Here is a 27,544-nt window from a genome sequence, read left to right as displayed (position 1 = left end):
CCCTGCCGTGTACCTTGAGGCCCGGCCTCTGGGGATGATAGAACTGGAGGTGTGGATCCACAGCTGGAATGTTCCTGCTGGCCAGAGCCTTGGCCAGTTCTCTCCAGCTGCCATACCCTGTGGAAGGAAAGGAGAAGAGAGGACCAAGGTCACCACCACCTGAAGCCCTCACAACTCTGTGCGATTCCCGGGGATAACAGAGGACATCTACCCTCTGCTGCCCCTCCCCGCTTCATGCGCTGGGTATGCAGTGGGGGTGGGGGTGCTAGGAGACAGGGACGATCTCGACCAAGGTCAACACGGCAGAGAGGACATGAGCTCACATCCCATTAGGATTTGCTGTCTTCCCTAAGTCAGGAAAGGAGCTAGGCCAGGTGAAAATGGAGCGCCGTCCTGCCTTTGGTGATCACCCCAGGCTGGTTCTGCCCCAGCTGCCTCTCAAGGCCTATTTCTTCCAAAGCCACTGTGGGGAAGTGGTCGTACAAGCGGTAGTGTGAAGCAGTGGAGCCAGGCTTCCCCCCACCCCACCCCATTTCTTCCAAGCCAGGGAGCAGGCAGGGCTGTCAGGAAGGCCCTCCCACTGTCCACTGTGTGTTGCTGGGCTGCTGGATGGAACCAGAACTGGGGAAGACAGAAGACGGTGGCCCAGGGCTTGGTGTTTGCTCATCAAATTTATAAACAGCTGCAGCTATAAGATTCGAGGCCCAGCTGTTCCTGGCTGGATCTGGAGGCTGTGTGAGGGCTGACGTCTGCACCCTGAAGCCCTGGGGCCAGTCGGCTTACACACATCCGGAAAGGTACCAGCCGAGCCACAGTGACGATTCGGGGGGGTGGGGGGAGACACGTGTGCATTCACAACCACGCAAAGGAGGCTGGGAAAATCAGAGCTCAGTGGTCCACACCGCTAGGCCAGATCACAGGCCATCAAGAATTGGGAGAGGTTTTCAAGACTATCTCGGCCTCATTTCAGATGAAGAAAAAGGACCTTCAGCTGGTCAGTGACTTATCCAACTCACTGAGCAAACACCGTCCAGCTCCTTGTCTGCAGGGGATATGTTCAAGACCCCCGTGGAAGCCTGAAACCACAGACAGCACTGAACCCTGTATATAACTATGTGTTTCCCTATACATCCTATAATTAAGTTTAATTTGCAAATGAAGTACAATGAGAGAGTAATAACAATAACGAAATATAAAATAAAATGATTTTTTAACAATATACTATAATAAAAGCCATACGATGGGTCTCTCTCTCCAAATATTTTATCGTGTACATTGAATTCTTTTCCATCTCAGTAGAGCGCTATGGCTGTAACTTGGGCAGTTTGAGGTACAACAGCAAAACCAGCACAAGTTTCTTTTTCCTTCTTCACAATTTCACAAATAGATGATTTGTTCTTGCCATAGATCTTAGCAACCTTAGCATACAATTTTTCTTTCTTTCAAGTTTCACCTTTCACTTAAAAGAAGCACCTTAGGGCTTCCCTTTGGCAAATGTGATCTGCCAGCATCATAACTCTTGCACTTCAGGGACAATACTAAGTAAAATAAGGGTCATCTGGACAAAGGCACTGTGACACCACGACAGTCCATCTGATAACAGAGACAGCTGCTAGGTGACTAATGGCTGGACAGAGAGATGATTCACATCCTGGGCAAGAGGGAGTGGGACGAAGTGAGACTGCATCATGTTGATCAGAAGAGCACGCAATTTAAAGCTCATGAATTGTTTATTTCTAGAATTCTCCATTTAATATTTTCACCCCATGGTTGACCTTGGGTAGCGGGAGCCACAGAAAGTGAAACCACGGAGGAGGTGGGACCACTGCTGTGACAAGGCTAAGGCTAGAACCCAGGTGTTCAGACAGTCTCGCTGAGCAGGAAGCCCTCTGCAGCTTCATCCAGATGCCCCAGGATGCTGCAGCGGGTACTTCCCAGCAGCCAGACTGACATCATGGCCACTGGGAGCCAACAGCGGCCCCGGAAGCTGAGGCGTTCTAGGACCCCCGCGGAGCACTCGTAGAGACACAGCCAGACAAACAGACACACGGGAAAGAGCACAGCCCACAAGCATAGACCACAGAAGGTGGACATCCACATGCTCTGCCCGAGTGCATATTTGAGTGACTCCAGGAAAGGGCTTGGAACGTGGGGGCTTTTCTTACCCAGTTACATGCTGTGTGGCCCCTCAGTGTTTATTCAGCACCTCACAGGCATGATCTCATCTGAGCCTGGCAGAATCTTGGCAGCCAGGCCAGGTCTGATTACCCCCACTTTACAGATGGGGAAGAGAAGCCCAGGGCTAAAAGTCACAGAGTCTGCTGCTTGGAAGCCAGGATCGGAACAGAGCCTGTCTGTCTCACAAGCCAGTTTCCTCACCCGTCCTCAACCTGCGGACGCAGTTTGGCACGGACTTGGAGGAGTCCTGGGGGCAGAGGCCTCGCCTGGGCATCTGTGCCTCTGGTTTTCTGTGCAGAGATGAAAGGTGCGCTGATGTTATGTTTACAGCGACTTCTGCAGGTTTATCCCTCTGTCATCAAGGTCTCTCCTGTTTCCATGGCTGGCCGGCTGGCAGCCAGAAACAGGTCAGACTAGTTCAATGCAGAAGGATGTTCTGGGGCCAGAGAAGCGGAGAAGCGAGGTGAGGCTAAGAGAGTGGGGCAGGAAGAGAGGATATTCACAGCCCCCGCCCTGCATTTCCATGTAAGCTCAGGAGAAAGCTGCTCCATCTCCCCTAACCCAGCTCAGACACTGCTACTGCAGCAGCCCAGCCCTTCCAGGCCCAGGGAGCTGCTGGTCAGGGGCCCGGGGGGCCAAGTGAGTCACGCTGCAGGAAGGGAGGGCAGGCACCGCCTTGCTTCTGCCTCAGAACGACTGGGTCACCTCTTCCTTGACTTTGTGCCTGGAAACCATCTACTTCTAGACAAAGTTGTGAGGAAATAACTAAAAATGCTATTGGCCCCATCAAGAGAGTAACAGTCTGTCTCAGATGCACATTCTTTCCCATAGACAGGTTTTCAGTTCCAGCCAAATTCTTTTTTTTTTTTTCCTCCACTTTTTTTAGGGCCATACCCAAGGCATATGGAAGTTCCCAGGCTAGGGGTCGAATTGGAGCTGCAGCTGCCGGCCTACACCACAGCTACAGCAATGCAGGATCCGAGCTGCATCTGCGACCTACACCACAGCCATGGCAACGCCACAGCCTTAACCCACTGAGTAGCACCAGGGATCAATCCACGTCCTCACTGATCTAGTGGGGTTCGTTATGGATGAGCCACAATGGGAATGCCCCCAGCCAAATTCTTTGACTCCTGGAGGTCACGTGGAAGGTGAGGCAACTCACCCAAGGAGAGTGGGCTTTGTCCGTAGTCCCGAGCATGCATCATCCTGGGTTTGCTGGGATGTGACAAGGAAGACTCTCCCTGGCCAAACTTTGGACAAGCTCCTCTGGGATCTCTCTTCCACCAGGACTTGTCCTTGGCCTGCCCAGCCCAGTTTGGGGGAAAAATCCTGTTAAATCTGTTGACAGGATCCCCCCACTTTGGTACCTGATCTGGCGCCTCATTTCCCAGCCCTGATGTAAAAGTCCTTGCCTGCCTGAGGCCAGCATCCTGTTAGACCCTGATGCCTCTGCTGGTACCTTTCCCTCCACTGACCCTTTGCCCCGCCTGTCTGTAAATCCCCTGCTGTCTTTGGAACTGAGCTCAGCTCTATGCGGCAGTTTCCTTCCCACACGGAGTTTGAACTGAATTATACCTGCCCGTCATCTTTAACCTGCACTTGTTCTATCTTTATTTATTTATTGCTTTTTTAGGGCTGCACTCACAGCACATGGAAGTTCCCAGGCGAGGGGTCAAATCGGAGGTACAGCTGCAGGCCTATGCCTCAATCACAGCAATGCCAGATCCAAGCCATGTCTTCGACCTTTACCATGGCAACGCCGGATCCCTGACCACTGAGTGAGGCTAGGGATCGAACCTGCATCTTCATGGATACTAGTTGGATTTATTTCCACTGCACCATGGCGGGAACTCCTCTAGTTCTCTTTAGAAGAGGGTATGAAGAATTCCTGCTGTGGCTCAGCGGCAACGAAATCTGACTAGTATCCATAAGTACGCAGGTTTGACCCCTGGCCTCTCACAGTGGGTTAAGGATCTGGTGTTGCTGTGAGCTGTGGGGTAGGTGGCAGATGCAGCTCCAATTCAACCCCTAGCCTAGGAACCTCCATATGCTGTGGGTGCAGCCCTAAGAAGACAAACCTAACCAGGCCCTGCCCAGGTCACAAGTGAGTCTGGATGGCTTTCCCATACTTGGAGCAGGACAGTCAACAGCTCAGCCTTCAGCCATGTAAGGAGCAGGAAATGACCTTTGCAGACTTCACAGTATGGAAAAGACAAGAAGGCTTTGGGGTCAGAAAGATCTACCTGGATTTCTACCATTTCAGACAGTGACTGATAAGAAAGTAATTTGACCTCTCGGGCCCTAGTTTCTTCCTCCAGCTCCTCTCCCACAGGAAAGGCTATGAGGATGAAGCGATGTGTGTCAGACCCCATTAGCACTCTTTTCCCCAACGATATCTGAGTTCAGGGTGCAGACTTGGGTATCGGAAAATGTAAGCCCCTTGAGAATTTTGGTAGCCAAAAACAGCCAGGAGCCATCTCTCCTCTCTCTGTGCACAGAGGTAAGCGGACTGTGGGGTAAGAGGGACAGTGGTGGGGTGACAGCCAGCACTCTCTCTTTGCTGCCCAGGGTGCTCTCTGCCCCGCACTACAACATTCACTGAGCACACGGTGGGCATAAGGGGGTGGCGGCGGCGGGGGGTGGGGGGGGACTTGGTGTTTCCTCTTTCCCCCTCTTTGGTTTGTTTCCTCTGTGTAAACTCTACCAGCAGATACCCCAGCCCTGCTTAGTCCCCTGGGGGCACAAGGAGCTAAAGAATATGCTGATTTAACTACTGACACTTGTCACCTGCCCTCTGCTCCTGGCCAGACCTCTCCTCCCAGAGTGCCAGCTGCCAGGGCCTGTTTCTCCTGCAACAGGTGTCATGTTTGTGCCAAGAGACAGACGCCTTGATCTCAGGTGACAGATAAAGCACCATCATGGCCTCACATTCTGCCCTCACAAAGCTGGGCTATCACATGCCCCATCAGCCGGAGCTTTGCCAACATCCCTCGTCTGTGCAATGTGAACTCTTCAAAGGCCTGAAGATCGTCTCTTTGAAAATATGGCAGACATATCACCCTTGGTGCCTTTTTTTTTTTTTTTTGGCCGCCCTGTGACATGTGGAAGTTCCCAGGCCAGGGATTGAATCTGAGGTGCAGTTTGCAACCTAAGCCACAGCTGCAGCAAGGCTGGATCCTTAACCCACTGTGCCGGCCTGAGGATTGAACAGCAACCACCACAGAGACAAGCTGGATCATTAACCCACCGCACCACAGTGGGACCTCTCAGTGCTCTTTGTTCAAAAACTCTCACTACATTATTTCACTGAATCCTCACCACCTCCCTGTGAGCTACTGTCATCTTCTTTAGAGATAAAGAAACAGAGAAGTGAAGACATCAGCCTAAGGTCACATAGTGATTAAGAAAATTCATGTAAAGGACTTCGTGCCTGGAACACATCACAGCTTATTATTTCACGACAAGTCACAACACCGCAGAGCTGAAACTTTCGCTGGTTTCTCCTGATCGCTGGTCTGATATCTCTTGCTGATATGTCACATGGTCATGTTGACACTCACACAAGGCAGAAAGGCAGCTCCTGGCCACTCAGGCAGATCTCAGATAGATTTTGAATGTATGGCTAATGCACTGGACATGGAGAGAGGAATCAAGAATGATTCAAGAGGAGTTCCCGTCGTGGTGCAGCGGAAACAAATCTGACGAGGAACCGTAAGGTTGCAGGTTCAATCCCTGGTCTCACTCAGTGGGTTAAGGATCCGAAGTTGCCGTGAGCTGTAGTGTAGGTCGCAGATGTGGCTTGTATCCAGCGTGGCTCTGGCTATGGTGTAAGCCAGCAGCTGTAGCTCCAATTAGACCCCTAGCCTGGGAACCTCCACATGCGTGAATACAGCCCTAAAAAGGAAAAAAAAAAGAATGATCCAAGATTCCTGCCCTGGCCACTGGAAGGCTAAAGTTGCTATTACTGAGAAGTGTCAGGAGAGGTGGAGCTGAGAGGAAAGCCTGAAAAAGAAGTGGAAGCATGGGGGCTAGAGAAGGGGGGGACATCCAGCAGGCAGGGGCAGAGGACATGGCATTTCTGAAGCTCTATCTCCAGCCTGGGCAGGGGTCCACTAGAAAGGGCTAGCAGCATTCCTGAATTAAAGGCACTCTGCAAGAGGGGAAGACTTGAGCTCCCAGGGGCTGTAGGAAGGCAGGGTTTAAGGAACCAGGAGGGCTGGTCCAACAGGTGCCACAGATGGAAAGGACCCAAAGATCCAGGATGAATGTGGATGATTTGCTGAGAAGCCCAGCATCAGTAGAAACAAGTGGTGAAATGCAGATGAACAGAGATGAAGCCCTCACGCCACTAGGGAACACAAAGTTGTCCAGGGAATGGGAGGTCATGACACTGGGTATGGAGCCACAGTCGCCACAGAGTCCAGGAACCAGCACTGAGTCCTGGGATGAAAAAGCAAGAACAGCTCTGACCTTGGAGTTCACCTGAGGGCCAGTCACATGGGCACAGAGCAAAGCTGCCGTGGCCAGACACCAGCAAGACCTGGACACCACCAGAAACCTGAGGTGGCTCAGAGAGTCAAGGATAAAGTCAGGGACTGTCACCTGGGAGGGAGCCTCTATGGCAAACTAGTCTCCAACAGCAGAGGCATGGCCTTTCCTTTCCAGTCGTGATACCCCAGGGAACGTGATGCAAGAGCAACTATTCTTAATGTAACCTTAACACTTAGCATATATAATACACATACTTGAATTTATAGTGAATGAAATAGAAGATTTTATTTTAGTACAACATCCCTACAGGAAAGCAAGGTTTAGAAGATAAAATCACACTGAAAGTCACAGAGACAGTAAGTGACAGGCCAGGATTTGCACCCTGTGTCATCCCATTCCTCTCCACTGAACACCTCGGCCGCCGCCACTACCACTCTTACCTGGCCAGACACCCATGAGTCACCAGCCTACCCCTCCCCTTCCCACCCCTCCCCAGTCACGTCCTCTCACCTACCTTACGGCCACACCCCACAGACCAGTTCCTCACCTGCTCTCATTTGGCCAGTAAACCTCTCCACGTAAGCCAAAGAAAAGCAAGAGGGAGCGTGGAGACCCGCACATCCCCAAGCAGCTGAAATAGGACAGGTCTGCACGAAAGCCTGGGGCCCGCCTCCTGGCCTTCGGGCCTCTTTTCCACACAAGGGCAACTGTGCAGCTGCCTCTGCGAGGCCCAAAGGAGGATTCTAGGCAGGTGCTCAGCTCGCAACACAGGTGTGAGGGCGGGGCTGAGGAGCAGTGTGGACAGGAGACAGGTGGGTCCTGAGGTCCCCACAGCCCCTTTTTGATTTGATGAGTAGATATAGGAAGGGCCCTGAAGAGCCTCCCCTGCTCCCAAGCCCCTAGGCTGCTGCTACTCAAAAAACAAAGCAGCCAGCTGCCCCCAGCTCCCTGCCCAGTTGGCCCCTGGGCTGCTGGGGGCTGTGGCTACTAGAGGGCCGAGGCTGCCTGTGAGACGCAAGGGACTGTGCCCCTACCCAGCTGGGTGCTGCCTAAGGGGGCCCAAAAGTGGGCATCATAGCAGCACCAGGCTGTGCTTGTGTACCTCAACCCTGCTGCCCAGGGGTCCTGCTCACCTGAGCACCCAGACCCACGCATCAAACTAAGGAGGTAGATGAGGCAGGGGGTGGTGGGGAGAAGCAGCAGCCTTTCTCCTCTGCTGCCACTGCTCCGGGAGTGCAGGTCTGCCTGGACACAGCCCCGCTCAGCGACCCTCCACTCAGCAAGCCATGGACTGATCTGCAGAGGCCCCAGAAGGTCTGGCCAGGTCCCAAGGAACCTCCTGGATGTGTCATCACCATCATCATGACAAAGAAGGACAAAGGCACAATGTTCAAGGCCCTACGGACAAGTCAGCATCACAAAAGAAGTCACGGCCATTAGGTTCTGTTCACGGGGAATTCTGATGAAGGCCCTTGATGAAATGGGATGGCTTCAGGAAAATCTAGAGGGAACAGTGTCCAGGACTTCTAAAACTGGTGCAGCCCACTGGAGAAGCGCTTTCGTCCTCTGGTGACCTGGATGAGTGCCCCTCATGTCTCAGGACCCTCAGACCAGACTGTCTTGTCCCATCAACTTTCTGGACGAGGAGCCAGATGAGCTTCTGCATGAGGAGAAGGAGCAGGACATCCTTTCTGAGAGCAAGTTTAGTGGTGGGCAAGGGAAGAGTGAATGCATGAATCAATGAACCAACCCATCCCCAGGCATTTACTGAGCACCTGTTGTATGCTTAGAGCTCTGCGAACTGCTGTGATGGAGAGGATGATACACACTGAGACATTCAGCTCCATCCAGCTCCATCCATGCCTGGTGCCCTTGGGTGGATGTGGTGGTAAATGAAGAGACCACTGCCCTGGAATCTTGTCATGCCCAACGCAAAGTGCACAAGCCAGGCAGACACACATCAAGCAGCAGAGCTACCCAGGTGCTGACGGTGTGATGCTGCAGCAGTGTTCCAGAGCCCCAGACAAAGCACTCTGCAAACATTTTCTGGTCTCCAGGATCCCAGAAGAAAACCTGGTTCTGAAAGATGGTCCTGGAGTCATTCCCGCAGAAAGGTCACCAGGACCCATCTGAAGACCTGACGCTGCCCACGGAGCTCTGAGGGTTGGGAGCCACAGTGGACAACGGCCTAGCAGTTCGTCAAAAGCTCATGCTCTTTCCCCCACTTCTTTTCAGCTGGAAGGAGAGCACAGTGGAGGCCCGGAACTCTCTTTCCCAACTGGCAGGGGTGGAAGGGATACTTTCCATAGTTAGAGCTCTTGGAGGATCTTCAGGGTGCCATAGGAAGAGCAGGAACCAGAAGGAAAAACTGAACACTGGAGAAAAGACTGGGGGAGGGGAAAGCAGAGCTTGGGGAATGTGACTTTACAAAAGGGGAGAGTGTCGCCCGGCCAGCTCAAGAGAGACACGGAGGGGAGAAGTGGGAAATATGAGAGAGCGAGGTTAACTATGAAAACCGTGGAGGGACCAGAGTGAAATGCCAAAGGAGAGCTGGGGGGAGTAGAATTGTTTACCAAGCCCTCCTGCCCATGAAGCCACCCAGCCCAGCAAGCTAGTATGCTGTGTGAGTAATAGGATAACCAAGACACCTAACACCCACTCCCTGGCCCCGCTGGTGTGCTAAGCACTTGCATGCATTTTCTCTTTAATCCTCAGAGCAATCCTTTCAGGAAGGTGTTAACAGTCTTCCCACTTTACAGGTGAGAAAACTGAGGCCTGGGCAGTTAGGAGGGTACAATCTGCCCAAGATCTCCCAACCTCTAGGAATAGAGCTGGAACTTTCAAACCCAGGTCACCTGACTCACTTTTTAAAACTATTTCTTAACTAGTATCTAATACAGATCACTTTTGTTTGTTGAGTGGGAAAAACAACAACAACAACAATGGAATCCAAAGAAAGCAGGAAGAGAGAGGAGCCCCAGGCCAAGAATGTTTTCTAGGGCTACACAGGGACCAGGTTTGGAACCAGGAGCCATCACCCACCCCCCACCCCCCAGGCCTCCCTCCCCTGTTCTCTCCTTTTGGAACAATGTATTCTTTCAAGCATCTTGTTGAAGGCTTCTCTCTTTTGCATCAGCCTTGAGAGCAAGGAAGATGGATGAACTGATCTGAAGGGCTGCCAGCTGCTAGTCTGGGAGGTCTGGTGGAGGTGACTGCAAAGCCAGCTGAGGTTGCCGTAACCTGCGCTGTGAGGGGAGGGTGAAGAGAGGACGGGGGGCTTGCCTGGCAGTTGCTCTGGTCTCCAGCCAAGGACCTGGGGACTGCTTCCCTCCTGCCCCAGGACGTCATGCTAATGGATGCTCACGGGTGAGGTCGCTGCCGGGATGGAGGCTGGTGTTAGCCCCATTCCTGAGTCACTATCCCACCACTATCCAGCCATCCAATGTGTCCACACCAGAGCTCTTTCATATATTTTCATCCCAAACCTACAAAGTCGTGTCCACTTTGCTGATGGAGGCAGAGAGACCTACATGTAGGTCAAGGGACTTGACTAACATCAAAGGGGAGGCAGGGTTAAGGCCATGCTAGTGCCTAGGCCTTTGATCCTGGGTCCAAGGCTCAGAACATCACAGCACCATGTTCACCTGGGTGCGGTGGGTACAGAGAGCCTGGCTGGGGAGACTCTGCCAAACCCAGTCTACGAGATGGCTGAAAATTAGTACCACACTGGCAGGAGGTAGGTCCTGTTATCACATTCCCACCACACAGGTCAGCTGGAATATGAATCTGACTGCTAGATACTTCATGCAAGTGGATCATGCACTATTCTGGGCTTTGTGTCCAGCTTCTTTCACTTAATGTTTTCAAAATTCATCCTTGTGGCAGCATTGACAGAATTTTCTTCCTTTTTTGGGGGGGGGTGTGTGGCCTGCACTGGTGGCTTGTGGAAGTTCAGGGACAGGGATTAAACCTGCACCACAGCTGTAACCAGAGCCACAGCAGTGACAACACTGGATCCTTAACCTGCTGAGCCACAAGGGAACTCCAGAAATTCCTCCCCCACCCTTTTTTTTTTTTTTGTCTTTTTAGGGCTATACCCACGGCATATGGAAGTTCCCAGGCTAGGGGTTGAATCGGAGCTATAGCTGCCGACCTACACCACAGCCACAGCCACACGGAATCTGAGCTGTGTCTGTGACCTACACCACAACTCGTGGCAAAGTCAGATACTTAACCCATGGAGCAAGTCCAGGGGAACTGAACCCATGTCCTCACAGATACTAGTTGGGTTTGTTACCGCTGAGCCACAACAGGAACTCCCCTTCTTTTTTAAGGCTGCACAGCACCCCATCACATGGACGTGTCACACTGTCTCTCCACTCACCTGCTGAGGGACATATGGGTCTGTGGCTACTGTGAGCAATGCTGCTGTGAACATGGACAGGCATGTCTGTTCAAATGCCCACTTTCTTTGGGTAAGGCACTCTTTTTCAAACCACTAAGAATGTTGCCCATTCTTTCAGAGCTAGGCCAACAGGGGCCAGGCTGCCACCCTCCTGGTAGAGAGATGGTGGAAACCTCATTCACCAGAGATTTCAGGAAGTCTGGGGACAGTGGGTGGGAACAGAGAGCTTCCCAGCCCACGAGTTAGAGGGGAGGGCAGAGCTTCCCAGTGGGCCCAGGGATGGCCTCGTCTACCAGTCTGTGTAGAAAGAAGCACTTTCAACACATCTTTTTCAACACATCTGGGCTTCAGAGAGAGATTAAGTTGCCTGGGCCCTTGGAAACACCAGTCCACATACATGCTACTGCTTACTCGTCCTCAGGGAGACAGGTAGTGAACTTAGGGTGAGCACTGAGACCCTTCCAGAGCAAGCTGGCGTTGCTACCATGTCAACACAGGACAGCGAGGTAGAGGCCACTGTGGATGTCTTGTGCTCCCATGGTGAGTCGTGTGTGCTGCAAGCTGCATACCAGTAACGTGTAGCAGTGACCACAGCAGTAAGAGGGTGGGAGCCAAAATCAAGGACTGGAAAAACCAGTATGTCACTAAAGATAGTTCATTCCCATCAGCACCAGGGGCCTGCCTGCCTGTCTTCCTTCCTAATTTAGATGAAAGGTGAAAGGTGACAGAGTGGCTCACAGAATCATGGAGAACCACACAAGCAGGCTCCAGAAAGGCCGAGAGCAAGGACAGCGGTGGAAACCTCAACAGCCAGCCAACAAGGCTCCAAACACCTTTGTATCTGCTCAGAATTTAGATTCTCAGGAGTCTGAGTGGCCTCAGCTTGCGCCAGGTGTCCCAGTGGTGGCAAAGGGGGGCGCTTTGGGCTGTGGGGGGGGACCTGCAGTTCCACTAGAATAGGTGGAGGGAGGGAGCAGTCTAATGGGGATTTTCTGAATCTTCCACGTGAAAATAACCTAATAATTGACCATTATTCCTAAAACAAAATGGGACTTGTCTTAGAGTCATATTTTTTTAAACAGGGATACATGAAACACAGAACTGAAAGCACGTAATACACAGACACATGGAGTTGGTTCCATAAGAATAAAAAGACTTTACAGAATATGTGGGAAAAAAAAAAAAAAAAAGGAGGTCCTGTTGTGGTGAAAGAGGTTAAGGATCCAGTGTCACTATGGCTGTGGCATACATAGGTTGCAGCTGCAGCTCAAATTCGATCTCTGGCCTGGGAACTTCCATATGCCTCAGGTGTGGCCAAAAAAAAAAAAAAGCTATGTGGGAGATGGGAGAGTTGATTACTTAGAATATCCTCAGGAAAAGTAACTTCCAGACTCACACAGAAACACAATGTTCAAAACACTTTTTTTTTTTGCTAAACTTTCAGCACACAGAAGTTCCCAGGCCAGGGATCAAACCCAAGCCACAGCAGTGACCAGAGTCACAGCAGTGAAAATGCCAGATCCTTAACCCACTAACCCACCAGGGAACTCCAACAACCACTTTTTAAAATAAATGAATAAATGTAAGTATACTTGAGAATAAGGAGGAATTTAGACATGGTGGGAAAGAAGCCAAGCAGTAGCACCAATGGTCGCTTGGTTGATGTTAATATTTTCTACCTTCACAAATAAGACTCTGCTCATTGGACTGCAGTGTAATTGTTAAAATATCTGTTAGCTCTGATGGTACTGAGCTAAATACCGCAAGATAATCAGGGACTCCTGCTTTCACAAAAGCAATGAAATGCTGATCTCTAGGATGGCTGACTGAACTATTGGTATACGTTTTTGGGGAGTGTGTGTTTTTGTTTTTTACTTTTTATGGCTGCACTTGAGGCACATGAAAGTTCCTGGAGTTAGGGTGGAAATGGACCTGCAGCTGCCGGCCTTTGCCACAGCAACGCCAGATTAGAGCCGAGCCTGTGACCTATGCTGCAGCTCGAGGCAACACCAGATCCTTAACCCAGTGAGGCCAGGGATCGAACCCGCATCTTCATGGATGACCAGTCAGGTTCTTAACCTGCTGAGCCACAATGGGAACTCCAGTATATGTTTATTATATCCCAAACGGTCAAAACACTGACACTATGTCTAAAGGGAAAAGTGCAATAGACAGAAAAGTGAAAATCTGATTAAGTCAACTGGTTAGTTGATGTGTCAGTGACCGTATTTTCTGAACCCAAAGTCAGCTTATGTGGTCTGACCAAAGCAATAATAACATGTCTGGAAAGTTGATCTTTACTGGAAACCCAGGCCAAATTGTCACATTGTTTATTTGACACTAAAGTATTGGTTCCACAGATCTCTATTGTCTTAACCTCACCAAATTTGCTAACTTCAGTGGTGAAGTGATCAGACAGGACCCATCTATACATCTCTATCCAGGCTGTTTGGAGCCAGCTTAACAGGAATGCTGGCCCAAGATGCACAAAGACCTTGAGAAGATAAAAATTTCTCCCAAGACCCTCTCCCCAGGCCATGCCCCTCGGCCCCACGCCCTGACATTTCCCCATCACTCTTCTCCTGAGCCACAGGCCATGCTGGACAAGAAGGGGCAGCTGGCCCAACCACACACAGAAGTGGGGGCAGCAAAGAATCACTGTGAGGTCAGACAGAGTTTGAAATTCCCCAGCATTGAAGACATGTGGAGGGGGTGGAAAGCCAAGAATGGGAAAGTGGCTCCCCTGGCAAATCAAAGAACATTCAGGGTAAACGTCCCCAGAGTGATCAAGAGCACTGCGCTGAGTGAGTGGCTCCAGGCTACCGATTTTCTGCAGGAGCCTGAGCTAAGAGTATGGCACTCAACCTGAACCCATAAGCACAGTTTGTCTTTTTTTTTCCCCTTTCTCCCCCCCCCCTTTTTTTTTTTTGATAGTGCCCATGGCATGCAGAAGTTCCAGGCCAGGGATCAAACCCACAGCACAGCAGTGATCCAAGCCACTGAGTGACAATGCCAGATCCTTAACCTGCTGAGCTGCCAGGGAACTCCCCAGTTTGCCTTAAAGAACCCCAACCAACTAACAAATCAACAAAGTCAGATGGGAACCAAAGAGGAACCCAAGGAATTGCTCCTGAAATCAGATAGATGGCGCTGATTCTTTCCCAGAAAATGAGAGAGTGCTCTGGAGAAGGAGCCAGGGCTACAAGAAAGCTCCAAAGATGGGAAGAGGGAGACCCATGACCTCTGAGCCGCATGCTGCTCCCAGCTTGAATCTCAACCTTTCAGTCCCTGAGACTCTCATTTCACCTGCGTGATACCTAAATGGTTTCTGGAACATTCTCCTACTTGGGGTGCTTATGAAGACAAGTGAGGCACAGAGAACTTAGATTATTTTTTGGCTTCCTGAACATCAACTTTGATATTTAATGACCCGTGATATCGGTCGGTATCCTAGTAATACAGAAAACCCTTGGGAACCTATTAACTGTTCAGCATCCCAGGTCTTAGGGGAATATGTTTTCTGTCTTTCAAAGAGCCTGTTGTGGGCAATTTGAAGAATAAGATACAAATATTCCCTCGAGTGGGCTGAGCACTGTGCTAGGCTTCCCTGGAGCTCACCACCACTCAAAAACAGACGCAGGCTTCTCACAAAGAAGGCACAGTCTGTTATTTATTTTGATTTGGCTTCTTGGATTGGCTTGTTAGAGCTGCAGTGGCTGCCCTAAATGGCTCATAGTGGGAAGGAAGTGTAAAAAAAAAAGAGACTCATGTAATTAAAGCGGAAGCCACACGGTAGTCAATTACCTGGATTTATGGAGCATCTAGTCTGTACACGTAGCCTCTCTGCCTGGCTCCATATTGAGAGCCAGTTTGGGAGCCAAATCTGGAATCAAATTCCAGCCCTATCACTTCTTGTGACCTCTGGCAAGTTCCTTAACCTCTTAGGACCTCAGCTGACTCACCTCACCACCTCCCATCATTCACTTGGAAGGGTTGATTAAATCTGTGAATGAATTAAACCAATATTTGCTTCCTGCAGATGGGGTACCAGCTGCTATTTCACTTCCTGATTGTTTACTCTGCCAGGCACTTTTCGTTCGTTAATTTCCAACGTTCACTAACCCTGTAAATATTTCTTTCACCATTCCTCCAATAATAAAACTGAGGTTTAAAGAGTTGACATGATTTGCTCAAGATTCAAACTAGTCCTGTTTGGTTCCAAAGTTCACAGTTGTAGCACTGCTGCAGCCCCACGGACAGGGAGGAAACGGAGCTGGCAGGCCCAGCCCAGGTCAGCAGGGAGAAGCCACGGCCAGTGCTGCAAGGCTGCTCACGCACAGGGCTGATTCGCCTGTGTTCCAGGACACAGCTCTGCTTCACACACACAGGGCGGGCTCAGGGACATGACCTGGTGCCCAAGTTCCCAGGAATTAGGAGGATTCTGGTGGTCTGGAAAGACTTCGTGGCCCAGAGCAGGTGAGCTGGGAGGCAGGTGGAGCTGCTGGGCCCAGGAATGGAAGTCACAGCCCTGAAGGGGCAACCTGGGTTGTTTCCATTTGTTTTCTCCAAGCCCCAGCCAGGCACCTGCTTTGGTTCCCTGCCTGGAATACAGGCGCTTTTTACTAAAATGCAAGCAGCCTCTGAACACCACCCTCCCCCAGTGGCAGAGAGCAGGTGTTTACCAAGCAGAAAGCCACAAGCCCTGTGAGCCCCACTGCTCTCCCTATAGGCCATGGCGCAGTCCTCCAGCTAGTCCTCCTCCTTGCTCCAGCCTTCACAACTGGACCACCTAGCCGGGGCTGGGGGCATCTGGACCATTTCTCTTTCCCATCTATACGTCTACCCTATAATCTCACCTGGTTCTCTGGAATCCCAGCCACATGTTGATGACTCCCTAGCTGCTCCCTGGCCGCCCCCTGAAATCCACATTTGTATATGCATACGTCCACTCCCTCCCCCGCGTGGAGATCCCAGCAGCATTTCGAACTTGACAGGCCTAAGATTAAACTCTTGATTTTCCTGTCAAACACACCCCTCCCCATTTCAGTAATGGCAACTCCAGCCTTCCAAATGCCCAGGTCAGAAATTTTTGAATCATTCTAGATTCTTCTCCCCACATCCAATCCATCAGCAAGTGCTTTACCTCTTCTTTACCTTCAAAAGTTACCCCAAATCTGACTCCTGACTCCTCCCGTCCCTCCACCTCATCCTGGCCGCTGGTTCTCATCTGATCTCCATGTTTCCACTCTCACACCCTGCAGTCCACAAGTTGAAGTGACCCCACTAAAATGCAGGCCATGTCAACCTCCTTCCCAACTCACTCAGAATACAACCCAAGGGCCTCTGGACCCTGTGAGCGAGGCTGGCTGGGAGCAGGTCCAGTTTACACTGTTTGTCCTGGCAGTGCTATTATCAGCACCCACTTTCACTAACAAAAGAGTTTCAGATGATACAGCCACTAACTAATGATGCCTTTCGGATTAAATCTCTGCCTCAGTCTAGTCTCCTGCACTCCAGCTGCGATGGTCTCCTAGCTGGTCCTCCCACAGCCAGGCATGGGGTGCCTTGGGTTCTTGCACATCCTCAGACATTCCCCTTTCCCAGTCATCCACTCACCAGCTCTCTGCCATCATCCCTCTCTCACTCTGCATTATTCTTCTAAATAGCACTTATTATCACCTGACACAGTATGTATGCATGTGTATAAAATCTATCTTCTCCCCATACCTACTGTGTGCACATAATAGGCACCTGTTGAGGAAATGATGTCATTGGTTGAGAGGAAGAGCTCCAGAGTCAGGTGCCAGGGTATCTGGCCACAGGATCTCAATCTCTAAGCCTTGGTTTCCTTTCCTAAAGTCATGCTCTCAGTATGACCTACTGTATAGGGTTCCTGGTTACAAGGATCGAACCTGAGTGGCATATAGTAAGTTCTCAATAATACTGGAGATAATACCGGGAATAATAAGCATTAATACATTTAGTCTTTACTATGTACCATACAGTGTGCCAAACATTTTATAAATATCATCTCATTTAATTCTCATTAAACCCTTTGAGGTAGGTACTCTCATTATCTTTATTTTACAGATGAGGACATCAAAACTCAGAGAGGTTAAGTAACTTGCCAAAGCCACACAGCTGGTAAGTGGCAGAGTCAGGACTTGAACCCAAGGTCTCTGGTGCCTGCATCCTCTCTTACCCACTATTCTGCTTTGACTACAAACTCTTCCTATGCATGGTTCCTTTTGTTTCCTAAAAACACCAATTGGTCTTAACAACCAGTGAACCACAGAGAGATACCGTTGACTCTTGAACGGTTTGAGCTGTGTGGGTCCACTTACATTTGATGTCTGTCAATAGTACATACTACAGCACTACACGATCTGTGGTTGAATACTACAGCACTACACAAGATGTGAAGCTGGATATAGAGGAACCACAGGAATGGAGAGACTGCAGATATGGAGGGCTGGCTATACGTTACACTCGGATTTTCAACTGCATGGTGGGTCAGCACCATAAGCCCTACCTTGTTCCTCGCAGCACAAGTGAATCTGACTAGGAACCATGAGGACACAGATTCGATCCCTGGCCTTGCTCAGTGGGTTAAGAATCTGGCATTGCTGTGGCTGTGGTGCAGGCCGGCAGCTACAGCTCCGATTAGACCCGTAGCCTGGGAACCTCCATATGCTGCGGATGCACCCCTAAAAAGACAAAAGACGAGAGAGAGAGAGAATCTCCATTCCTTCACTCTCTCCTCAAAACAGTGAATGTTAAGTTAGACAGGAGTTCCTGTTGTGGCTCAGCAGGTTAAGAACCCAACTGGTATCCATGAGGATGCAGGTTCGATCCCTGGCCTACCCAGTGGGTTAAGGATCTGGCATTGTGTGAGCTGCGGTGTAGGTTGCAGATGTGGCTGGATCTGGCATTGCTGTGGCTGTGGCATAGACCAGTGGCTGTAGCTCCAATTTGACCCCTAGCCTGGGAACTTCCATATGCCAAGGGTGCGGCCCTAAAGAAAAATAAATAAATAAAACAGACAAACTTTCATTCCTTTGTACTTGCTCACACATTAATAGAATTCTAAGTTTTTTTGTGTTAAAAGATAGGTTTGTATTATATATACTCTGGATCTTGCTTTCCTCACTCACATTGTGGACATTTCTCTAGGTTAAAACATAAGCCTGGAGTTCCCATCGTGGCGCAGTGGTTAACGAATCCGACTAGGAACCATGAGGTTGCGGGTTCAATCCCTGGCCTCACTCAGCGGGTTAAGGATCCAGCATTGCCGTGAGCTGTGGTGTAGGTCTCAGACGTGGCTCAGATCCTATGCTGCTGTGGCTGTGGTGTAGGCTGGCGCAACAGCTCCAATTAGACCCCTAGCCTGGGAACCTCCATATGCCGTGGAAGTGGCCCTAGAAAAAGGGCCACTTTTTTTTAAATAGCTGCAATCATATTTCAAGGTGAGGCTGTAGCTCAGTTTAACAGACTATTTTGCTACTGACAGACATTCAGTTGTTTCCAAACGATGCTTCCAGCATGGACGGCTGCTGCAATTTATACAGATCAAGTTTCCAAGTGAGGCTGTGAGGGACAATGTATTTTTAAAATTTTAGTAACTGACACATTACTTTTCAAAATGGTTTGAAAACAATCCACATTGTCACCAGCATTATTTAAGAGTATTTCCAGGCAACTTTGTCAGCACCAGATATTAATCTTGAAAATTTGTGCCAATGTGATGGGAGTATGTATTTTTAAATCACAGATGGGCTTATACTATACTCGTTATCCTGCAACTTGCCTTTTTCCCCTCAATGATAGTATCATGGACATCTTTTCATCTGTTCACAAATGCTGCTGTTCATGTCATACAACCCACCTCTGTCACCTAGAGCATTTCTGTCCTGCCTGGGACAGTTGATCTATGAGTGAAATGCAGTTGACAATGATGACCTACCTGACCTGGCAAGAGAAGATAGAAATTATTTTAAAGCAAGTACAGTCACCTCACACCCCCTGGGAGAGCTATCCTCAAAGACAGGCAACAACAAATGCTAGTGGAAGAAATCAAAACCCTCATACACGGCCACTGTGGAAGACAGTCTGGCAGTTCCTCAAAAGTTTAAACACAGATGCCGCAGCTCTACTCATTGGTGTACACCCAGGAGAAACGAAAACATCATAGCTGCACTGTTCACCGTAGCCGAAAAGTGATGACTATAAACATTTTCAAAATATGAACTTCTGCATACATGTTAGGTTAAAATGGGAGCTCAACAGGGAAGAGCTAGTAAGATGTTTGAAAACACAAAGCATCTGTCTTCACATTATGCCAATTAACCACATTTCTTACTCCTTTAAAACTGTAACTGCCGATTACCAACGCATCATCCAGAAAAGCTTTAGTTTCTTTTTTTGCGCTGAATCATTTTAGGTATATGTTCTCCAAAATGAAATAAAAACGTGTAAAACAAGGTGATCATAATCTTAAAAGTTTCCTTCTGCTTTGATTTCCATTATTCTTATTCAATATATTAAAACAAACAAACAAAAAGCCTAAAAGTGGAAACAACCCAAAAGTCCATCAATAATGATGAATGGATAAACCAAATGCAGTAGTTATCCACATTATGAATTATTATTCAGCAACAAAAAGAGATGAAATGCTAGTCCACACTACAACATGGATGAGTCCTGAAAACATGATACTAAGTAAAAGCCAGATACAAAAGGCCACGTATTGTCCGATCCCGTTTCTATGAAATGTCCAAAAGAGGCAAATGCATTGAGACAGAAAGTAGATGACAGGTTGCCAGGGCTGGGGTGAGGTGGAGAGGGAGTGACTGCGAGATAGGTACTGGGTTTCTTTTGAAAATGATTAAAATGTTCTGGAATTAGATAGTGCTGATGAATGCACAATCTCATGAATACACTAAAACCACTGAATTGTATACTTTAATGAGCAAATACGCCCACACGGCCTGACTTCTCTTTCCATCCAACATCTGGGGCTCCTGCCCTTCCCTCTTCCCCAAGCATCTCCACCCTCCGTTCAATGATCCTCATCCCTAGAGAGCAAGCAGGTTTCTCTTCAAAGCTGCGGGGTAGGATTAGTAGATAGCACTACCCACCCTCCAAATCCAACCCCCTCCTCTTTGTACCCAGATCGTTTACTTATTAAGCCAATTAGATTAAATGACTCACGCTGCACCCTTGGGCAGGAGGTGGGTAAACAGCTCACAAAAGAGTCTGGCTTGCACTTGAAAGGGCCTGGTTCCCTCTTAGCCCAGACTCTCCCCACCAGGCCCGCCCCTGCCCACCCCACCTCCCACAAAGCGTTTCTCAGATCATAGGAGGAAACCTGAGGAGCTGCAGGAGTCGCCACCCCTCCTCACCGTGCTTCCTCACCCCCAGGGAAGCCCACACGGATCCCTCAGCGCTGACACAATAGCCTTAGCCCCATTACTTACAAAGCCAGCAGGCAACCAGCTCAGCATCTGGGCAAATGCAGGTAGAATTCCTTGTTCTCCAAAAACTTATCCTTCTGCAAAACTTCCAGGAAGGTGTGTAGCACCCTCTTGTCTGCCCTTTGCTGCCACGGCTTCACACCACCCAGAACACTCAATACCCTGTCTTCTCCATCCCTGTAAAAATGAGTTTGCCTCGGATGCAGTAGGGAGGTCGCGAAGCCACCTCCTGAAGCAAGCAGAGCCTGGGAAACAAGGGGCAGGGTCTGGATTATCTCTCCAGGCTCTAAGACTTGGGACTGCTCAGTGCCAGAAACACCGATAGAATCCACCAGGTCTCCATCCTCAGGATGACACAGGGGCTCCCACCACCACACCCCGAGGCACCCTTCTCTGCCCTGCAGGTTGAGGACACACATCTTGGAGACCACAGTTCTGCTCTGCTCGACCCCTCCCTCCAAACTTCAACTCAGAGGCAAGCCTCGGACAGCTGGGAACCAAGGAGGGAGGTGTGATTTGAATCAGAGTCTGTCCTGGGGTGGAACCACAGCCTCTTGCCATCCCCAGTCCAGGCGTTTCCGCCTTTGTATATTTATAAGACTCTCTTAAAATAGGTCCCAGCAAACAGGAGCTGAGACCTGATTTGGCTCAATGAAACCAGCATTTGGGAGAATAATAACTCCTGAGAGCAAAATTGCTATTTTTTTCTCCTGTTCTGTATCAGGCTTTCTGTAGCATCCAAATCCCCCAGGAAGGCTCCCCTTCCCCCATTCAGGCTGCTTTCTGCCAGAGCCATGTCCTCTCAGTGCAGTTTCCTAAAACACAGTGGCCCCAGGCCACCCTCTAATGCTTATTCATTAGGAAGCAACTGCACTTTGCTAAGTACTTCCTGGCTGTCATCTTTCACTCCCTGGGCCCAACCAGCCACATCTAAATGGGGTCTGAGTTTTAGAAGTGGGGGAAGCAAAGGATCAGATTGACGGGACCCCAGACGGGGCAGGTGTCCTCAGCTCCTACCAGCCTCAGGACAAGCTTCCATCATCAGTGAAGGACTGGATGAGGAAGGCGGTATCCTGGAAGCGTGTCTGCCTCAAAGGCCAGCTGGGACCTGGCAGAGATTCCCAGTCAGGTAAGAAAAACCAGTATGGTCTCCACCTTCCCCAGCGGTGGGGCTCCCGGAGCCTGGCACCCCTGCCCAGCAGGGGTCACACACTCTTCTGTCGGCCTCCTGGGGCTGCAGGGAGGAGAGGACGTCGGCTTCCCACTCCTTTCTGAGAAATGCCTTATTATATTTTGCAGTGTGGGAAGACTGCTGGGGGCTTTGTGGAAGGAGACAAAGAGGCTATTTCTTCCCTTACTTTGGTTCAAATCCCAAGCCAGAGAAGGTCAGTCCTTAAAGGAGGATGTTTGTAATCCTTGGCCTGGGTGGGGGAAGGACAGCCCTGGAGCTCTGCTATAGGGGCCTCTGTAAAAGAGAGGTCAGAGGGAAGAGGTCAGGCTAAGGTGGTGAAATAGGGCTTGGGGTAGCAGTGAGTGTTTAAGGCCGATCAGAAGTGATGATATTCTAAGGGACATCTGCAGAGATCCAAACCTCAGTTAAACAGGCAAAATATAAAAATTAAAAAGCTGTTTCAAAATATGTAGGGGTCCTTCTGAGATTCCAGAGTCAACATGGAAGATCTGGGAGCTTTCTCTGTCAACTGATACTACTCGGATATCCACCCCAGGGCCAGCCTGGGGCTGGAGGGGAAGAGAGAAGAAAGAGGCCATAACAAGAGACATTCTGGCCCCACTGGTTGTGACTGAGCCTACATAATTTTTCAGATCTTTTCCAGTTATAACTGATAATCAACAGAAATTCCTTTCACAGGCCATTACCAACCTTCTACTCAAGCTCTCCTGCTGGGCAGCCACCAAGCGACTGCTAGGAACGCCCAGTGCCAGGAGGTCTCGGCTTGCAGGAGGCGGCCCCACTGAAGACCGTTCCCTCTTGCAGAACCTTCCAGAACAAGCCCAACCTGCTTATGGAAAAGCACTTCCACCACTAGTGTAGACCTTCACACCTGTGGGGCCAAGTGTGGGCAGAGGATGGGGGTGGGAGTATGGGGGGAGGTCCCGGGCAGCACTGCAAACCTCTGGCTTCCTCTTCTCTAAGCCCCAGCAGTCCCTCTACCTCCTGGTCCTCTGCCTCCCGTGGTGTCAAAACTCCAAGGCAGGAAGTGTCTAATTCACCAGGCAGCCCAGAGATCCGTGGCACTTTCAGACAGGGCTGCCTGCCAAGGGCCAGAAGAATGAATGGAGAAGAGCCTTTTGACAGAACACGGCTGGTTTAGAAAGGTGTGGAAGCCTTCCCTCACTACCCCAGAAAGGTGTTCAAATCACAGTTATGTAGGAAAAAGTTGCCACTGGTATCGCAAAAGGGAAACTAGAGGGATGGACGGGGAGTTTGGGGTTAGTAAATGCAAAGCGTTGCATTTAGAATGGATAAGCAACGAGGTCCTGGTGTATAGCACAGGGAACTGTATCCGGTCTCTTGGGATAGAACATGATGGAAGATAATATAAGAAGAGGAATGGGAGTGCCTGTTGTGGCACCGCGGAAATGAATCCAACTAGTATCCATTAGGATACAGGTTTGACCCCTGGCTTTGCTTAGTGGGTTAAGGATCGGGCGTTGCCGTGAGCTGTAGTGTAGGTCACAGATGGAGCTTGGATCCTGTGCTGCTGTTGCTTCATAGGCCAGCAGCTGTAGCTCTGACTGGACCCCTAGCCTGGGAACTTCCACATGCCACAGGTGCAACCCTAAAAAATAAAATAAAATACAAATAATAAATAAATAAGATAAAAGGTTTACTTTAAAATGCACTTGTCTATAGGAGTTCCCATTGTGGCACAGTGGAAACGGATCTGACTAGGAACCATGAGGTTGCAGGTTTGACCCCTGGCCTCAATCAGTGGGTTAAGGATCTGGCGTTGCCGTGAGCTGTGGTGTAGGTTGCAGACGCGGCTCGGATCTGGCATTGCTGTGGCTCTCGAGAAGGCCGGCAGCAGCAGCTCCAATTCGACCCCTAGCCTGGGAACTTCCATATGCCACAGGTGCGGCCCTAAAAAGACAAAAGACCTAAAATAAAATAAAATAAAATGCACTTGTCTATAAATACAGGGGTTCATACAGGCATAAAAGAAACTGAGAAGAAGGCATGTAGACTTCTCTAGTGGTTACCTATGGGAAGACACTACATTATATATTTTTGAATTTTTTTGTTTTAAGTTTTTAAGTAGAAGAAGAGAGATAGAAATAAAAATAGAGGAAAATCAAAATTAGAAAGCTGTGCTTTATTCCACTGTCCTGTGATAGGAAGGGCACTGGGGCAGGAGTCAGCAGGCTGGGGTTTTGATCCTTGTTCTCTCACTAGCCTTGTGACCTCTTCGACACTCACTTCTCCCCTCTACCCCATGATGACATTTAAAGATGTTCCAAATGCCACTTCCTGTGATTTGACGATTAACACACACAAATGAAAACTTCATGTTGCTGGCGGGTCCATCATGGGTTCCTTTAAATAATAAAGCCCCCTTAACACATTTAAGATGTTTCAGTGCCTAAAAAAAATTCTGAATGGCCCAGAATTTTTCAGTGACAAGACTATACATACACTGTACCTGTGCAGTTTTAGAGGTTAAAAAAAAAATGAGAAATTAGGTTACAGTCTGATTTATAAGAAGAGTACTGGCTGATGCTTAACTGGCTCAAATCTATGCAAATGGAAGAAGACAAAAAAGATGGAGTTGCAGGTGGCAGTCTTCCCGTCTGTCACCGATCTGGGGCTCTTCATGGAGGTTGGAAATCCACAGGGCTTTGTTTCCAGCTCCCCACCCACCGCTCCCTACTCCTCTCCACTGCGACGCCAACGCAGGGGATTCACAAGGCAGACCTATTCAGGCCCCTATCACTGCAGAGAGCAGTCCTAGGCCTGGGTCACGTGAAAACAGGGTCTTCAGAATCCTCCCACTGTGACAAGGAAGTGTGGTGAGAGACCATATGTCTTCCAGTGGAAACATCCTGTGGTTTTTGTTTTTGTTTTGTTTTGTTTGCTTTTTTGGGCCACACTCGTGGCATATGGAAGTTCCCAGGCTAGATGTCTAATCAGAGAGAGCTACAGCTGCCGGCCTACGGCCACAGCCACAGCAACACCAGATACAAGTAGCATCTGCAACCCACACCAGAGCTCATGGCAATGCCGGATCCTTAACCCGCTGAGCAAGGTCAGAAATCAAACCTGCACCCTTATGGATACTAGTTGGGTTTGTAACCCACTGAGCCACAAGGGGAACTCTACCAAGAGCCAATTCTTGATTTGAGATTTATCCAAAGAAACCCTCCAATTCAAGGCAGATATGCTGGGGGTGGTAGAGATGCACCTTCCCTTCCCTGGCTGGGCTCAGGGGCCAAGGTTGGAGGCTGCAATGGGAACACACAGGAAAAGCGCCATCACTAGTTCCGGGGATGGGGTTAGGGGTGGAACGGTATGGCAGTCACTTTACTCTTTTACCCTGTGTTAACTTAGTCTAGGAAGAGAGTCAAAGCCGAGCTATCAGATAACTGGTTAATTCCCTGCTTACATAGTGTAGAAGGTCTGATAAACCCTGTGGTGAATACAAAGGGAAAAGATTAGTCTTTTACAAAAGCACCGAGATATAAATTAATATAGTACAAACTAGTAAGCAATCGGTGGGCATGGAATACTGGAGTGATGAGAACTGGAGTTAACCTGAGACGGCCCCTTGGAAGTGGGAAACTTTCATCAGCCCAGCCTCCAGAGGCTGCCACGCCAGCCCAGCCATTTGAGGCAGGTGGAACTTTGAATCGAGAAATCAGACCTAGATTTCCATCCTGGTTGTGCCACACACCCATGCTGCCACCCTTGAGCGGTGAGCCATCTTCTATTTTATTTTGTGTCATAGAATAATAACTGCTGCCCTTTCCAGAATGTCAAGAATCAATGAAAACAAAAACAAAAGACCCATTATATATAATTTGTGCTCTGAGATCCACGGAAAGAAAAAGTGCCAAGATCAATTCAAACAAGTTCTACTCATTGGCTTCTGATATGAAATATAAAAGAGATTTCAAAAACAAACAGAACAGGAGTTCCCGTCATGGCTCAGTGGTTAACAAATCCGACTAGGAACCATGAGGTTTGGGGTTAGATCCCTGGACTTGCTCAGAGGGTTAGGGATCTTGCGTCTCGGTGAGCTGTGGTGTAGGTTGCAGACTCGGCTCAGATCCATAGTTGCTGTAGCGTAGGCTGGCAGCTACAGCTCCGATTAGACCCCTAGCCTGGGAACCTCCATATGCCATGGGTGCGGCCCTAGAAAAGACCAAAAAAAAAAAAAAAGACTATCCTGTCTGAATCTATAAACATTGGCCTGACATTTGTTCATTCATTCATTCATTCTTTTCAAGCTACCCAGCCCATCACCACAGGCTCCCCCAAGTTCTCCTCCCCCAACACTGAGCCTGGGCTCAGGGATTCAGTGCCACTCAGTGGGGCTTGGCTACATCTCCCCAGTCCAACTACAGGCTCCCCAAGGGCAGCTGGCAACTTTTCATCCCTTTCTCAGTAGTTTGCAACACAGGCCCTGCATAGGGCCGGGACAATGGGCAGCAGGGGGCAGGCCCAGGTTTGTAGCAGCAAGAAAACTGGGTCCCTTGAGAATCTGATGCAACAGCATTTACTGAGGGCTCATGCCATGCCAGGCACTGTGCTGGTGCCATCACTGGCATCATATTTAACTTCAAAAGAACAGGAATTACTCCAATTTGAAGGGCAAAGAAACTGAGGTTCACCCAAGAAGAAAGCAGTAGAGATTTGAATGCTAGCCCAATTTTCTTCTTAACTAACACATCCCTTCATTTTATTCTTTCAAAGGCTGCCTAATGGATGCTGACAACAGGCTGGGCGGGCATCATGCCCAGCAATGAAGACAGAGAGAGACAGGAACAGCCCCTGGCCTCCCATAAGAGTTAACAGACCCTTAAGATAGGTGAATCTGGAGTTCCCGTCGTGGCGCAGTGGTTAACAAATCCGACTAGGAACCATGAGCTTGCAGGTTCGGTCCCTGCTCTTGCTCAGTGGGTTAACGATCCGGCATTGCCGTGAGCTGTGGTGTAGGTTGCAGACGCGGCTCGGATCCCGAATTGCTGTGGCTCTGGCGTAGGCCGGTGGCTACAGCTCCGATTCAACCCCTAGCCTGGGAATCTCCATATGCCACGGGAGCGGCCCAAGAAATAGCAACAACAACAACAACAAAAAAAGACAAAAGACAAAAAAAAAAGGTGAATCTGGTAAATGCTTAGAGAAGGGGATGGAGAGAGGGCTGGATTTCATGTTTATATGGGAGAGGTGAGAGGACCTGTGATTTTTATATTTTACTTAAATTCAAATTTGCAGTGTTGCATTTTCTTTTTCTAAAATTTTTATTAGAGTATAATTGATTTACAGTGTTGTGCCAATTTCTGCTCTACAGCAAAGTGACCCAGTCATACATATACATACATTCTCTCTCTTTTTTTTCTTCTTTCATAGCCACCCTGTGGCATATGGAGTTCCTGGGCCAGAGATCAGATCTGAGCCACATTTTTCACCAGAGCCACAGCTGCGGCAACACCCAACCCTCAAGCCACTGTGCTGGGCCAGGGATCGAATGCATGTTCCAGCACTCCCAAGATGCTGCTGATCCAGTTGCACCACAGCAGGAACTCCTATATATACATTCTTTTACTTCTTTCTTTCTTTTTTTTTTTTTTTGTCTTTTTAGGGCCGCACCTGCGGCATATGGAGGTTCCCAAGCTAGGGGTCTAATTGGAACTGTTGCTGCTGGCCTATGCCAGAGCCACAGCCACGCCAGATCCAAGCCGCATCTGTGACCTACACCACAGCTCACAGCAATGCCAGATCCTTAACCCACTGAGTGAGGCCAGGAATCAAACC

At 49.4% G+C, this 27,544-nt stretch overlaps 1 protein-coding gene across 2 annotated transcripts in view; it reads right to left on the bottom strand.

Moving 5' to 3' along the window:
* Positions 1-27,544, bottom strand: part of B4GALNT3 (beta-1,4-N-acetyl-galactosaminyltransferase 3) — an 87,783-nt gene that overhangs the window by 24,635 nt on the left and 35,604 nt on the right. For both annotated transcript variants that reach the window (XM_047787856.1, XM_047787855.1), the window contains exon 2: positions 14-117. In XM_047787856.1, coding sequence (XP_047643812.1) covers positions 14-117 — 104 coding nt within the window. The remainder of the gene's footprint in view (positions 1-13; positions 118-27,544) is intronic.

This window comes from Phacochoerus africanus, chromosome 7, assembly GCF_016906955.1.
Source record: "Phacochoerus africanus isolate WHEZ1 chromosome 7, ROS_Pafr_v1, whole genome shotgun sequence".
NCBI classification, from domain to species: domain Eukaryota; kingdom Metazoa; phylum Chordata; class Mammalia; order Artiodactyla; family Suidae; genus Phacochoerus; species Phacochoerus africanus.
The sequence above is the reverse complement of the archived record's forward strand: the minus strand, read 5'-3'. Positions and strand labels throughout refer to the sequence as shown.